This window comes from Lotus japonicus, chromosome 4 (assembly GCF_012489685.1).
Source record: "Lotus japonicus ecotype B-129 chromosome 4, LjGifu_v1.2".
In the NCBI taxonomy this organism is placed as follows: domain Eukaryota; kingdom Viridiplantae; phylum Streptophyta; class Magnoliopsida; order Fabales; family Fabaceae; genus Lotus; species Lotus japonicus.
Window position 1 is genome coordinate 46180131 of NC_080044.1, and position 16477 is coordinate 46196607.

At 38.3% G+C, this 16477-nt stretch overlaps 1 protein-coding gene, 1 long non-coding RNA gene and 1 pseudogene across 2 annotated transcripts; all 3 read right to left on the bottom strand.

The window, feature by feature from the left end:
• Nucleotides 1–2842: 2842 nt before the first annotated feature.
• LOC130712819 (aspartic proteinase CDR1-like) lies at nt 2843–4033 on the bottom strand (annotated as a pseudogene).
• A 932-nt stretch (nt 4034–4965) lies between these two features.
• On the bottom strand, nt 4966–7310 carry LOC130712820 (aspartic proteinase CDR1-like). The gene is made up of 3 exons (XM_057562635.1): nt 7198–7310; nt 5833–6113; nt 4966–5459 (listed from the first exon to the last, which is right to left on the bottom strand). The coding sequence occupies exons 1-3, from the start codon at nt 7308–7310 to the stop codon at nt 4966–4968; spliced, it is 888 nt and encodes a 295-aa protein (XP_057418618.1).
• A 2882-nt stretch (nt 7311–10192) lies between these two features.
• LOC130715777 (uncharacterized) lies at nt 10193–11392 on the bottom strand. The gene is made up of 2 exons (XR_009011776.1): nt 10652–11392; nt 10193–10547 (listed from the first exon to the last, which is right to left on the bottom strand). It is a non-coding gene; the product is annotated as an uncharacterized LOC130715777 (long non-coding RNA).
• Nucleotides 11393–16477: the final 5085 nt, after the last annotated feature.

Here is a 16477-nt window from a genome sequence, read left to right on the forward strand (position 1 = left end):
CTTGTCCGTTGACTCTAAATACTTATGCGCTCTGATTATTCTAATTCATCTATGTCATAAGTTTTTCACTCTGAACTCTTATATTATTTAGCTTAGAATCTAGACTTTACTAACGTTTTCATCAAGTATTAGATTCAGGGGGAGCTAAGCTCAGAATCAAGCAGTGACTTGAATTCAGAATGAGCAAGATAAACTATTCACATTAGGATAAGTCTTATTCTATATCTCTAAACTCTGAGTGAATTCAGTTTATTGTTTAAGAATTGTTCATCAAAAATCTTAGTTTTGTCATCATCAAAAAGGGGGAGATTGTAAGATCAAGTTTTGATCTAGTAGTACAACTCTATGTTTTGATGATTACAAGTTAACCTTTTGATATGAACAATTATGGTACTTTAACGTGTTTTCTGAGTGTGCTCTTAACAGGCTCTGACCTTAATATAATCTCACACAAATCAGAAGCATTTTGCTTAAAGAATGACCCTAGCAACGCTTTCGCAATATCTATGTTCAATATGAATAGTAGAAAAGCTTCAGAAGATCTAAAGTCAATCAAGCTCTGATGTGGACTCAACTCACTTGAAGTTCTGAAGATCCAGACGTTCTGATAACCCAGACACTCTGAAGGTTCAGAAGCTCTGATGGTTTAGAAGACTCTGAAGATCCATAAGCTAAAAAGTGAAGACTCTGAAGTCCAGAAGCAAACTGGCTCTGAAGACCAAGTACTTCTCCTCTGAGTTCAGAATCAGAAGGTACAATGGTCAGAGGATCCATGCTTCCCTCTGACTCTAATCAACAAGCTTCACAAGTTCCAACACGAAGCATTCCTCTGATCAGAAGTCAACAAGGTTAAATGTCAAGTCACTATCCAAAGTACAAAAGCAAATGTACTATCCTGACGACCTAACCTAAAATTCTCAGCCACAGCAGAAGCTGGAAATCCCAGATCTTCCCTCCAACGGTAGCATTCCCATGCAATGTTCAAACCCTAATCCTTGGAGTATATATAGAGGCTGAAGACTGAAAGATGCAGTTGGAAGAAACTTACACGCGCAAGCTATATTCAAATCTTCTAAGCATTCTTTCTTCATTGAATTCATTGTGTTTACTACAAGCTTTTCAGAAGCAATTTCCTTGTAAACAATATTTCTTAAACAGTTGTTTAGTTTACCTTTAGGAGATCAAGGTTGATCGGATCCTAGAGAAGACTAAGAGAGTGAATCTTAGTGTGAGCTAAGTCAGTGTATTGTTAGTCACTTGTAGGTTTCAAGTGCAGTTGTAACAAATCTCTGATTAGTGAATTGTCTTCATTCTAAGAAAGAAGAAATCACCTTCACGGGTGGACTGGACTAGCTTGAGTGATTCATCAAGTGAACCAGGATAAATTCCTTGTGTGCTTTTCTCTTCTCTTATCTTAAGCACTTTACTTGTGTCTCGAAAGATTTGTTAAAATCTTAAGGTGGAAGTTTTATTCTGAAAACGCTATTCAAACCCCCCCCCCTTCTATTGTTTTTCATACCTTCATAAACAAGTGAGGTTTAGGCTTTTGTTAGGAACCTCCTCCTCCTCCTCCTTTCTCTCTCTCTCTCTTTTCTATTATGGGTTGCTAAACTCCATAGTTAGTCTTAGGATTTTTAATATTCTTGTGTTTGCAAACTTGAGGTTCTATTCTTAATGCGAATTTGTTCTTATTAATTTTTTTCATCTCTATTTCTAATCTAGGGTTTTCTTAATTTCGTAGTTTTAGAAATAAGAGTTGATGCATGTTCTCTTAGTTCATGTTAGTTCGTAACTGTTTCTTAATCGCTTAGTTTAGGAAACTGTGAATTAATTTCCGCTTAGTTAATTAGTTCTCACGAATTAGAGAATTGATAAGGAAGAATTAATCTTTTGTAACCAATGAAGGTTTGTTGCACTTGAATGTTATAATCTGATGACTAACGTTTTCTCTCTTCTGTCTGGTCTATTTAATTTGCTTAGTTATCTTCTATCGAATCAATCAAAACCCCCCCCTTTTTTTTTGCTTTAGTTTTACTCTAATATCAATTAATAATTTATCAAGTCCTTGTGAGAACAATCCTGGTGTTCAACACCTTGTACTGCATTCAAAGCAAAAATACTTTGACACGCACCCGCGACAGTGCGTTCGTCATTTGGATACATACGTTCAATGTTAAAATTGTTATGAATAGGATGACCACATGAGTTTGGCCCATGTATCACCTCTTTATATAATTGACCTAGTTCTAGTGCTATAAATAAAGGAAGTTACATCAAACAACTACACCCTCATTCCACAGAACTACTTTGTCTAACTCTTGCTTCTCTCTTCTCCACTCTTCCCCTCTCACTAGTAATGTACTACCTTCATTCCATAACACGTATGTGACATTCCCAACAACGAAAAATAAACTTTTGGATTAAAAAGTCAACATAATCAACATTTAACATTTACGGCCAAATTTTTATTTAGTTAAAGACTTTAATTCCACTTTCAGTAGTGATAACTTGTTACTAATATATTTCTTGTAAAGCATTTATCATGCATCAATATGACGATTGAAATTAGATAAATGATGTTATTATCAACTCCAATATTGTGATTTGACTTGGGATAGCATTTGGTAGAAGAAATGTTACAATTATATGATTAAACAAGAGATAATGGTTTTGTTCCATATTGTTCTTGGAGAACTCATAGGTACAAGTCAGCATTGCACTCCGGCTATAAGGTTGGTGCTGGATCGTATATGTACATTAGTACATGCACAACAACATAATATGTGTAATTTTTACTATAAATTCACAAGCAATTCTGACTAAATTGATCAGCTACATCCATTCACAACTTGGTACAATCAGTGGGCTTAAAGGAGGCAACTTTGTTTTGAAGGTCATAGCCAACCAATAAGTTTTATTGTACCAAGTTCCCAAAGATGGCATCAGTTTGAGAAGGGGAAAATGCGAAGCATCCAACACTATCAGCAACTTGAACAAAACTGTTGAGAGTATTCAAAGTGACATCTCCATCCTTAAAATGTGCAGTGATAGTAGGAATTTCCCATTGTTTTAATGAAATTTTGTAACAAAGGCTCAGTTGTTGACTTGGATCAGAGGAAGAGCTTCTAAATTATATTCTCTTGTCTCCCACACAAATTGCTTCCACTGTTAGATAGTAAAAGACATCAACATCACCTTGAAAAATGGAGTTGACACAGTTTCTTCTCCAGAATCTGTAGCAGCGTCACCAAAAGTGAGTTTGCTCGAGGTGTAAGACACTTAAAAACATTGGCACGAAACAATACGATAATTTCTCATCAATTGAAGAACTGATTTAAGTTATAAGAGATATAGCTCCACCTCCAAGACCAACTATGCCAGAGCTTCGACCAAGAAACAACACAGTATTGCTATGTCCACATCAATCATAGTTTTTGGAAACGAAATAGGACAACCACTTGTGGACTCCAAAGTGAGAGTTTCAATGCTAAGATTTCCATGTGACCTTGACCTAACACCATAGTTGATAGAGTACTGACAAGTTTTCCCATCAGAGCAAGAGGCACAATGGAGAGACTCACATTTAGAAGACTAATGAATGGGACTATAAGTTTTGGATTTTGATGGATCAAAAATAGGAGTGGTTTGGTTGTAAAATATTTCACAAGGTAGGCATTGAAACCAAAAAATATCGCTACCAGTGTCAACAATGCCATAAAGCTTGAAAGGCGGGGGTTCCAACTAAATAACTCATGAGATACTGACCTTTATCTGGGATTACAATTGATTCAACTTTGTCTGTTGGGACAACATGCCAAACATAAGCTTTATCAAAGCGATTGGCACTATTGATAAAACGATGCACAACATTGGCAACTCTTTGGAATGGGGTTTTAGAGGGATTATAGAATAGAGATTTTAAAGAGTCACGGTGGATGATTTCCACACTGAAGCCATTGTTTAGAGATTGAGTAAGAGAGATGAAACAATAGAGGCAAAGAGAAAAAAGAGCAAAAATAAAACGATTAGCCATTTTTGCTAGAGCAAGAATGCACTGGTTTGAACTTCAAACTTATTTGCAAATGTTCTATTCTCGGTAGCCTTTTATAATACTATAATGACTAAGAGTGCATGTTAAATTTATGTGTAGAAAATGAGATTCTGAATGTGAGGTGTTTAAATGGGGAGAAACTATTGGCTAAAAAGTAGTGATAGTTCGATATTTCCTTTTACTTTATGATTATGGTTTAATTTTCCAAATTTAAGGAGTGGTGTGATCAATTACGAATAATTCCCAATAAAGTATATTAAAGTCTTTAATTGTTGATATTAAATATTTTATAATATTGGTATTTTTGGATACATACGTTCAATGATAAAATTGTTATGAATAGGATGACCACATGGGTTTGGCCCATGTAACACCTCTCCATATAATTGACCTAGTTTTAGTGCTATAAATAAAGGAGGTTACATCAAGCAGTCACACCCTCATTCCACATAACTACTTTGTCTAAATCTTGCTTCTCTCTTCTCCACTCTCACCTTCTCACTTGTTCTGTACTACCTTCATTTCATAACACGTCTGTGACATTCCCAACAACAAAAAAATAAAACTTTTGGATTAAAAAGTCAACATTTATCGTGCATCAAAATGACGACTGAAATTAGATAAACTATGTTATTATAACACCTATATTGAGATTCGACTTGGGATAACATTTGGTAGAAGAAATGTGACAATTATAGGATTATACGAGAGATAATGGTTTTGTTCCACATTGTTCTTGCAGAACTCATAGGTTCAAGCCAGCATTGCCCTTCGGGCTATAAGGATGGTGCTGGATCGTATATGTAATGTACATGCACAGCGACACAATACGTGGAAATTTATTATAAATTCATAAGCATTTCTGACTAAATTGATTAGCTACATCCATTCACAACTTTGTACAATCATTGGGCTTAAAGGAGATAACTTTGTTGTGCCCAGTTCCAAAGGATGGCATCAGTTTGAGAATGGGCAAATGCGAAGCATCGAACTCTATCAGCATCTTGAACAAAACTGATGAGAGCATTCAAAGTGACATCTCCATCCTTAAAATGTGCAGTGAAAGTAGGAATTTCCAATTGTTTTGATGAAATTTGGTAACAAAGGCTCATTTGTTGACTTGGATCTTCAACACGCTCTTCTTTCATCGCATCCACCAACGCTGATTCCAAATTGGAGTAAACATCATCTGGAAATATATTCAGTGTTGTGCCCGAGTCAATTATGATATTTCCCTCTTGACCAGATTCAAAGGAAGAGCTTCCGAATTCTATTCTCTTGTCTCCCACACTAATTGCTTCCAAGGTTATATAGTAAAAGACATCAACATCACCTTGAAAAATGGGAGTTGACACAGTTCCTTCTCCAGAAACAATAGCAGTGTCCCCAAATTTGAGTTTTCTCAAGGGGTTAGGGAAGGATCACACGCTTACCACTACGCCAAAACCAATTGGTGTTAGTGATGGCGCAACGTTATTTCCTTATAGCGTAGCAGACAGCGCCCCGTTTCGAACACTACCTAGCAGGCAGGGTGCTGGCCCACCTGGACCCAACAATCCCCCCCCAGCACCTGCCAGCCAAACTAGCTGCACAGCATGCCTTCCGTGGGATTCGAACACGGGATCTGGCTCTGATACCAATTGACGGATCACGTGCTTACCACTACGCCAAAACCAATTGGTGTTAGTGAGGGCGCAACGTTATTTCCTTATAGCGTAGCAGACAGCGCCCCGTTTCGAACGCTACCTAGCAGGCAGGATGCTGGCCCACCTGGACCCAATAGTTAGACGCTAAAAACATTGGCACCAAACAATAGGAGAATTTCCCATCAATTGAAGAACCGATTTGAGTTATTAGAGATATGGCTCCACCTCCAAGACCTATTATGCCAGAGCTTCGACCCTTAGATGAAATAGTACTTCTATGTCCACATCCAGTTTTTGGAAATGAGATGGGAGAGCCACTTGTTGACTCCAAAGTGAGAGTTTCAAAGCTAAGGCCTTGTTTGTTAGAAGAGAGATAGAAGAGAGAGAGAGATGGAAGAGAGAGAGATATGAGAGAGCTGATAGAAGTTACTTTGTTTGGTTTGCATTAATGGTATGTGAGAGAGATATTGGAGGTGGGGTTCTCCCCATTTTTATTTCTTTGCAATTTGCGAAGAGATTGGGTTGGGTCTTTTTTTTCTTGTTTTTTTTTTTCGTTTCTGGCAATTAGTGGCGATTTTAAACCTCCACTATTTGTATCTGACTCTTTGTATTCAAAATTGTAATTTTAATCAAAAGTTAACTTTTTCTCTCTCTTCCTTATCATTATTTGTAATCCCTCTCTTCTTTATCTCTACCATACCAAACAACCCAATATATTTACTCGATTTCTCATCTATTTCTCTCTACTCAACTTCACTATTCTCTACAATCTCTTCTCTATCTCTCTCTTTTCTACCAAACGAAGCCTAAGATCTCCTTGTGACCTTGACCTATCACCATAATTGGTAGTGTACGGACAAGTTTGCCCATGAGAGCAAGAGGCAGAGCGGAGAGACTCACATTTAGAAGAGCAAGGAATGTGTATTGAAGGGTGGAGATCTGCTTGTGACCTTGACCTACCACTTTAGTTAAATAATATGTAAATTTACATGAAGGGTGAGATGGATAGCTCACTTGGTGAGCGAAGGAAAATGAAGGGTATTGAAGGGTGAAGGGGTAGGGTTGTAATCCTTGTGAAGGAACTAATTTACTAACAATTATAACTAACATTTGTCTATAAAAAACATGCATGACGACAAAATACCTGTAAAAGACACTTTGATGATTAAATCAGACTAAATAATATTTATATATATTTTTTTGAAATTAATAATATGTTTTTTTTTTAAATCAACAACGAAGGATATAGAAAATTATTAAATGAATTGAGTACTCTATATTTCTTTTGCATATGGACCATAAGTACATTTTTAATATCTAAAATCATGTAATAATTATTTAATATATTTAAATAATTTTTTTACATTATTTTATCAAAAATAAATAAATTTACATATTATTTTGTTATTTTTTTTCATAAATAATAGAGTATTTTTACATTTAAAATTATAATAATTTATATGTATTGTTGAATTTATTATAGTGGATCCAACAAGTCACATGCTCCCAGCAACTGATTGGTCCCAAAACCAAAAAGCTGCTACGATGGCCTTGGGAACTACAACTGATACTTCTATGCATGCATCCCTAGACCCTGAAAGGATGAAGATCATGCCAAAGTAACCTTGCGCTAGTTCCCTCCCTATGGCAGCTGGGGAATTTATTCCACCACGGTTTGTGTTTCATGCTGGCACGACGGCAACCGTGGGTCAAAGACACGTCCACCGGATGCCCAACCCCTTCAACAGGATCATAGCAGTGCACATGAGATTTCTCCGACGAAAGCCAATGGTGTTTTATGATGATACACCAAGATTTTTCTGTGCTCTCTTGGAATGTTCGTGGGGTGGGGAATGTTGTATCCCGGAGGTATATTAAAGAGGTCATTAGAACATCTTCTCCCGACATTTGTTTCATTCTGGAAACTCATGTCCCTTTCAGTAGACTAAGAAGCGTATGGTCCAAGTTGGGGTACGTACCCATTGGAATTGAGGAAGCGCGTGAACAAGCTTGTGGCATTTGGTCACTTGCTCGCGCTGCGATAAGACAAGATGTGAGTGTACTTGATTCTCATCCACAGGAAATTACTTTACGGGTTTCACCTTCCTCCCCTCCCTGGGCCTGCACGGGTGTATGTGCCAGCCCTACACCTGCTAATAGACAACTACTATGGAATTATCTCAAAGAGAGAGGCGAGATCCTGGCCATGCCGTGGGCGCTTGTTGGAGACTTTAATGACATTGCAGCTAGCAATGAACAAAGAGGGGGGTGTCTTCTCCCCTTCAAGAGCCAACACTTTCATTCAAAACATGAACTTGTGCAACTTGATGGACCTGGGATCTATGGGCTAGAATTTTACTTGGTTCAGAACTCATGCAGGTCTCTCCCCTTTGCAGAGGCGGCTTGGTCGAGGGCTTGCTACTCTTGATTGGCGGATGCGATTTCCTGAGGGAGGCGTAGAGGTGTTGCATCGGAGGCATTCTGATCATAGCCCCATTTTACTCTGGTGTGGGAAAAGCCAGATAGGTCGGGATTGCGCCCTTTTCGCTTTGAAGCGGCTTGGATCGAGCACCCTCTATATGGCAGCGTGGTCCATGATGCATGGAGTAAGCGAGAATTTGGTGTGGTACAGAACCTCCAGGATGTCCGTGATGACTCTTTAGATTTTAACAGGCGTGTATTTGGTATTATTTTTAGAAAGAAACGTTCGGTTGAGAATCGAATCAAGTTCCTTCAAGGTAGGCTGGAAGTTGAGGACTCTTTTATCCTCCTCTCGCAACTCCAACATGCCAAGGAAAAGATGGATAGTATACTGGCCCAAGAAGAAATCATGTGGTATCAAAAGTCCCGAGAGAAGTGGGTGAAGTTTGGCGACCGTAACACCTCCTTTTTCCATGCTCAAACCATTGTCTGGAGGAAGCGGAATCGCATCACGGGACTGTACCTCCCAAACGGCACATGGTGTGATGGTAAGGCTACTCTACAACATGAGGCTGTTAACTTTTTTCAATCTTTGTTTCCAGATATAGTGGAGGTAGACTTTGAGAATTATGCTACTCCAAACCTTCCTCACTTATCAAATCATTTTTGAACCGAGCTCGTGAAGGAGGTTACCAAGGAAGAGGTGCGCTTGGCTTTGCAGCAAATGGGATCCTTCAAGGCTCCGAGCCTAGATGGATTCCATGCCCTCTTTTTCAAACAATATTGGGAGGTTGTGGGAGATAAAGTCTAAACTATGACTTCAGGCATTTGACTCGAAGCGAACGTATGTTAAACCTAATCCTCATAATGGTTATAACTCATTAGGATAAAACTCAGAAATTAAGACAAGTCGTCATAATGACAACAAAACAGTAACAGTACTCAATGCTTCAAAAAGCTTTGACTTCGCAAATCAACTTTAAAACCAAATACTCATATTTTTGTTAAAATAGAAAAGTATACATACCTAGTAATTACTCCTCTCGTTTTCCTTAGAGTTCTCAGTCTCTATTAGGATACTCATTAAGGTCTTTTCACAATATCATACAAATGAGTCTCTTTCATTTTAATTAATTACATAGCATCTCACAATAAATCTTTTCCTTTATTTTATACAATCGCACACACACACATAGAATAATACCTTTCTTTGAAATTCTATTTTGGTGCCACGAGAAATACTAGAAATATAGTCACCTACATCATTTAATTAACTAGAGGATAAACTTTTATTTACAATTATTTAAACATTGAATCCCCAAAGGATTATATAACTAGAGCAATTAAAATGATTATCATTTAAATTGGAAGGAAACTTCATGTAGGTGATAAAGGCGTAGAAACAATAATTTAGGAGAAGCTAGTCTCAAATTCAAACTCACTTAGGGCAAAAGCATTTCCAAACTCAACTTTAAAGGTATAGCTGTCCCAATTTTCGTGATACAAAATAGCTCACTAGAAATAAAAAATTCATAATGATTCAGTTTCAGCCCCAAATTTTCTCAACAGGACTAAAGAACTTATCATCTAAATAAGGGTGGGAATCACAATAGAAAATTATTGTCAAAAACTCAAGTGATTCTAATTGCTTGACTTTTAAAACTGGGGCCTTTAATCAAAATCAAGAGTAATGAAAACGTGAACTTAAAGTTGCAAAGAACTATTCTTATTTTAATGTATTTTTGCTACATTCATCAATTGTTGTATTTTCACAAGTGCTATATCAAACTGTCTAGTGTCTAGGCAAGGCCATTATTTGTTAAAAGAGAATGATATTTTAAGTTAAAACCAGATGACCCCAAAAAGGAGTATTAGTCATTGTACATTAGCATATTAGGTAACTAGAAATAATGGCTAACGAAATTGGAGTTGAAATACATCAAAATTGGGGAGGATGGTCCAACATACTACAAGGCTTACGTGAGAGACCATTTTGACAGCAAAAGTCCAGTGAAAAAAATCCAAATTCTATTTAACAAGGAACAGCCCTAAATAACCATGAATCATGGCAAAATTACACAAAGGATTGAAATTTTTAATTATTTATTTTCAATATAACTCCATTGATCTCATCAGCCAAAATAACCTAAGTGTAACCCTCAAAACATTTACTTCAACTTTAACATATTGTTTTATTTTTAGAATAACAATACCAATATAGACACCAACAATACCATTTTCCATCATAAATAATTAATACAAGGATAAGCCCAAAATACTACCACTATATATTTTTTTTCCTATTAACATAAAATTTCTAAACACAGTGTTCAATTCTTTCTCCTTCTACCTCAAGTCTCATGGTCATGGGACTGAGCTTCACTTCTTCCTCTGGTCGTGCTCTCCCCTTCCTCGAGTAGCCATTGAGACTGAATAATAAAGGCACATAACTCAGAGAATGGAACTCAGGATATGAACAAGAGAAAAGCTAGGGTTTTAAAAAGGGAAATTTGAAATAGATAAGAATAATCACCTCTTAATGATGATTAAGCCTTAGATTCAGGAAGAGGAGGTTGAGAGCTTCAAGAAATTGGCATCCTTTCTCAGAACAAAACTCGCCGGAGAAGGCGGCGGCGGCGGCGGTCGCCGGAGTCACGGTGGCCGATCATCGAATCGATGGAGGTGTTTTGTTGCGGATGATGAGGGGAGTTCAGTGGTGGTGTTTGTTTCTCCAAAAACTTAATGGTTCGCCGGAGATCGGAGGAACAAGGTGGCGGCTAGGGTTTTGGTGGTGGCTCTCATGGAGAGGAAACAAAAAAAACAGAACAGGGACAGTGGTGGTTGCTGCGTGTAAGAGGCATGGAGGTGGTGGTGCTCGCGGTTTTGGCTCGTGGTGGTGGTGTTGTTCCAGACATGTTGGGAAGAAGAAAATGGTGAGGAGGAAGAAGAGAAGTTGTAGACAAGGTTCAGAGAAAGTGTTCTGCAGCTTTTGTTTTTGAGAGAAAGAAATCAGAATAATAAAAGAAAGAGAGATATTTTTCTTTTGTGGGAGAAAGAGGGAGAGAATCGTGAGTGAGAAGGGAGAGTGTGAAGTGAGGAAGAGAAAAAGTCTGAATGGGTGGATGTGGGGAAAGGAAAAATAAATTGGATGAGTAAAGAGAGAGAGAGAGAGAGAGAGAGAGAGAGAGAGTGAGCGGTTGGGACGGAGGGAGTGAATGAAGGGAGAGAAAGAAAAGAAATAATATCTTATTGGTAAAGTGGAGCCCGCATGAGAGAGAAAGTGATCAGAAAATTTGAATGAAAGGATAAGTGGTTGAGGCAAAAGAATAAAAAGGTGACCTGTTAAAGCAGGTCATCTCTTCAATAAAAAAAGAGATAATTAAAGAGTGGAAATTCCTAGAATTAGAATGAAATAATACACACAAAAATAATTCTAATTTTATTCTTGTTTTTAAATAAAACTATATAAAATTGAAATATTGAAATTAATTATTACTTGATTAATTTTTCACAAATCGCGATTAGATTCGAGTCAGGAAAATAATATAAAAATACTACAATATAAATGTGCGATTAAATAACTATAAGGGAAATATTCCTTAAGGTATTTTCCGTCGTCGTGACGCGAATAATATTTCAGTCACAATTAATTGATAAATAGTACGCGTTGTCGTGATTAAGGAGATTAAATGAATAAACGTTCTATTAAACTTCGGGTCTTACAGTAAGCACACAGGAAAAGAGAGACTCAGGCTTCAAATCCCTGAAACCAACCTGCATATAATGGAGATGCAGGTTTCATCGAACTTCTGAACTTATTCAATTGCATATTAGACAAGTTTTCAGTTAATTAGGGGAAATGAAATTATCACCCTCATAGATAGAATAACAATAAACAAAAAGATAAGATATTGTAATTATCATAGATCCAGCAGGTTATAGTTGAAGTTGAAATGAATCATCATTAATCAGTGGGGACCAGTAAAAGCAGATGACAAGGAAAGTGTTGATTATCTTTTTCTGATTGTAAACCATACATGGTGATGGAACCATCATCAGTCACAAAAACCCATTGCTTCTTTTGCTGACTTGATTAACTCCTCCCCATTTCATTTTTCAAAGAATGAACTGTTAGCCCTCTACTATAAACTTACATGTCCTAAAAACACTAAATTTCAATTGCGGATTCCTAAACAAAGTAAAGCTTTCCATTTTATTCGAAAAAAAAAGTTATTATGTTATGTCGCCTGTGGTTGTGTCGTCGTCTGAAATTAGTCCCTCCCTGGAAAATTTGAAAATCTAAGTCCGTGTTTAGAAAGTGTGCGGCGAGTGATGATTAGGCTTGCTGACTAGATAAATTTTTCTGACGTGGCATTAAAAAAATTAAACAAAAAACTATTTAATTAACTAACCCCGAAATCTAACCTAATACTAATTGAGGTCCAAATACAATCTCTATTCATAAATTTTCTAATTCTTCATCTTCTTTACATTTCTTCATCTCCTTCAACCCAACCCCAAACCAAACCACAACAGATCTGTGTGAAGAAATAGACAGATCTGGGTGAGATCGAGATGCATCGTCGTTCCCATCTTCATCCACATCACAGCACCGACAACCTTCTCCATAACATAACCGAAAAAGGGAAGCAAGCACAAGAGCCAGAAACCAGACAAAACGCAGTGAAGAGACAAGGAAATAGCAACCCCGAAAGCAGAACACCAGGGGATGGTGTTCGTGACCGGAAAAGCTCATCGTCGCCGCTCTGTAAAAGCTCGCCATTGCGAAGGGAAGAGGAGGTGGCGGCGATGCGAACCTGGAGAAGGAGGAGGTGGCAGCGGCGCACAAATCTAGGGAAAACGCTGATGATAACGGGTGATTGGGGAAAGAGGAGATGGAGTGGGTGGTGTCAGCGGCGGCGCATAGATTGGAAGGAGAAGATGGTGGCGGCGGCTGGTTTCCAAGGCTACGCAGAATTGGATCCCTCATGCTCTATTATTTCTCCTCTTCCGTCTCAGAAAGGAAATCATCATTGCTCCTTACTCTGTTGATTTTCTAGCTGGGGTTAGGGTTAGTGGGCTGGGGAAGAAGAAGAGAGGGTGTTGCAAGGTTGTGGATCGTCTTTCTTTGGCTTTGCTTTGTTTTAGTTTCTGGATGAGAATGTTATGGGTTTGTTAGTCTGAAGATTCTGGGTTTCTTCATACCATTTTTTTTCTTTGTTAAATTAACAGTACTTAAGTCTGATGATTCTGGATGAGAAAGGGGAGTAATTGGATATGTGTTAGTAAGTTAATTAGGATTAAGTTTGTGTTTAGGGTTAATTAGGGTAAGTTAAATAATTAAGGAATTTTTATTTATTTTTTATTTATTTTTTAATTTTAATTTTTTTTAATTTTTTTTGTTTAATTTTTTTTTAATGCCACGTCAGAAAAAATTATCTAGTCAGCAAGCCTAATCATCACTCGCCGGAGCTCCCAACTCCGGCGAGGACCTGCTCCACACACTTTCCAAACGCGAGGACTTAGATTTTCAAATTTTCCGGGGAGGGACTAATTTCAGACGGCGACACAACCACAGGGACCAAGTAGAGGATTAACCCTGTAAAAAGTGTCAATTCAGTCATAATAAGTTCCTTATTCTATAATCAAATATTATAAGAAACTAAAACGGTATCTTATAGGGATTTGGGTTTGGCGCCCCACCCTTTAGGCTACGCGCCCCAGCCTTTTTTTTTTATTCCAAAATTACCCATCAGTAAATGATATGCCGATGTCAAAATACAAATCGGTAAATCATTTCCCGTTATTGTTCCTCAGTATGAACACCTTTATCCCATTACCCATAACACGAAGAACAATATCGGTTAATCATTAACCGATTCGTATATTGATATCGGTATATCATTTACCGATTGGTAATCTGGCAGTGATCACCTTTTCACCATTACTCCTCCCTCCACCAACCCCTCCACCATTACTCCTCCCTCCAACAACCCCCCACCAGCCCCCCATAACTCGCCCAAACTACCTTATTCTACCATTACTCCACTCCTCCCTCACATTTCACCTTCTCACCACCACCACCATCTCCACATTTCCACCACCACCACCACCAACACCACCACCACCAAGGGAAAGCTTTTAACTTCTGGTAAGTGTTGTTAGCTTTGGTACTTTATTTATAGTTAGTTTAAGTAGTTAGTTTAGTTAGTTAAGTTGGTAATTTAGGCTGCTGTATCGTGAACTGAATCGGTAAATGAATTTCCGTTAATGTATCGGATTATGATATTCCGTTATAGTAACGGAATTTTATTTACCGTTATAGGGTCGGTTATTGATTTACCGTTTTTGTTCCAGGGATGACAGAGTCCTTTTTTTTTGGTGAATCACAATTGATACATGCTGCTGGATTGGAAAATGATAATCCAGAGGAGCAACCATCACTAGTTGAACCTCCAATTATATCTATGGATGTCTCTCATTTGTATCATACTGATCAGGTACTCATTGCACAAATTTTTGCATGTTTGGTTTATGCTTTGTTTATGCCTTGTTTTATGCCTTATGCCTTGTTTATCCTGAAACAGCGTTTCCCTTTGAAAGATGATCTTATGAAATGGGTTCGCGACATTTCTATGGCAAATAATTTTGTTTTGGTGACAACAAAGTCTGATAGTGGTGCGAAGGGAAGAAAAGAATATGTCATTCTGGGGTGTGAGAAGCATGGTGCGTATATTCCCTACAAAGAACCGGATCTTGTTGAAGGAACGTCAACACAAAAGACAGGTTATCCTTTTAGGCTAAAAGGATGACGTACGAAAGATGATAAAGGTTGGTGGTTGAAGGTGATGGACGGTAGACACATTCATCTCGCAGCTGAGTCACTACTTGGCCACAATTACGCTGGTCGACTGAATAGTGAGGCGAAGGAGGACGTGCTAAATCAGGCTAAGACTTGGGTTCCACCTAGAAAGATGTTGGCGTCCTTGAAGGAAAAAGATCCTTCAAACTTGACTACCATCCAACAAATTTATGGTGTTTGCAAGCGGTTCAGACAATCCGTTCGTGGGTCACTGACAGAGATACAATACTTGCTGAAGAAGTTGGACGGTGAGAAGTATGTTCACTTCGAACGAAATGAACCCGGATCGGAAGTGATTAGAGATATATTTTGGGCTCATCCGAATGCCGTCAAACTTTTCAACACATTCCCATATGTAGTGATCATGGATTGCACATACAAGACCAGCAAATACAAACTACCCTTGCTCGAGATTGTTGGCCTGACCTCCACGGATAAAACATACTCAATAGAATTCTGTTACATTGGCAGTGAGACCACAGATGACTACATTTGGGCATTGGAGTGTATGAAGTCTCTGATTTCCGACCAATCCAAGTTGCCTAGAGTGATTGTGACGGACAGAGATCTTGCCTTATTGAGTGCTGCTTCACAAAGCCTTCCCACCACCACCCATTTACTATGCTTGTGGCACATCAACAAGTGTGTTTTGGCAAAGTACAAAGAGTATGTTGGCACGGATGATTTTGCTCAAGAGGTTATGGACAAGTGGGCCGAATTGGTAGATGCTCCAACAGTTCCAGAATTTGAAACTCATTGGATTGAATTGTTTAACATGTGCAAGCTTAAACACAAGTTGAAATTTGCCACTTATTGTTCTACTACATGGTTGGTCCACAAGCAGAAATTTGCCAAGGCATGGACAAATCATGTGATGCATTTTGGAACAACAACAAGTAACAGGTACAAAAATTATGGTATGACTTGTTATATGTATTTCATTTCATAGATTATTACAGTATTAATTCTTACATGTGCGTTGTTGGTTTGCAGGGCTGAAGGTGCACATGCCAGCTTGAAGTTGATGTTGCGGAACAGTAAGGGTGACCTGGCCACATCATGGGATGCGTCGCATAGTTTGACCACCAATCGTCACACTGAGATAGTAGCATCGTTTGAGCGCAGTATGAATAAAATTGATCACCTTTTCAAGACCCCTTTCTACACAAATATTAGGGGATTTGTGTCAATCAAGAATGCGAGCCGGCGGCGGCAGATGCGATTGCTTATTGAGAAAGACTCATGGACTACCTTGCGGTTGTCAACTTGCAGGTTACCGGTCAACCACTCTCCTGTCAACTACTTCCAATTATTTATATTTGTGATTCAATGTAGCATGTCTGTGAACTTGCAGATTATGAGAGGATTCCGTACGAGGTCATTCATCCATTCTGGAAGAGCCTAAGTTGGGAGCATGTACCTGTTGCAGATACTGGCAGCTCAGATATTTGCGGACTAAACCATGGAGAGATGCACCCAGAAGTTGAGGCACTGACA

Coding starts and splice junctions, on each gene's coding strand:
- LOC130712820 (XM_057562635.1), bottom strand. CDS start 7,310: ATGATCTTCATCCTTTCAGGGTCTAGGGATGCATGCATAGAAGTATCA. Junction 6,114..7,197: donor CAATCAGTTGCTGGGAGCAT/GTGACTTGTTGG, acceptor AACTTCTATCAG/CTCTCTCATATCTCTCTCTC. Junction 5,460..5,832: donor AATGTTTTTAGCGTCTAACT/ATTGGGTCCAGG, acceptor CCTTCCCTAACC/CCTTGAGAAAACTCAAATTT.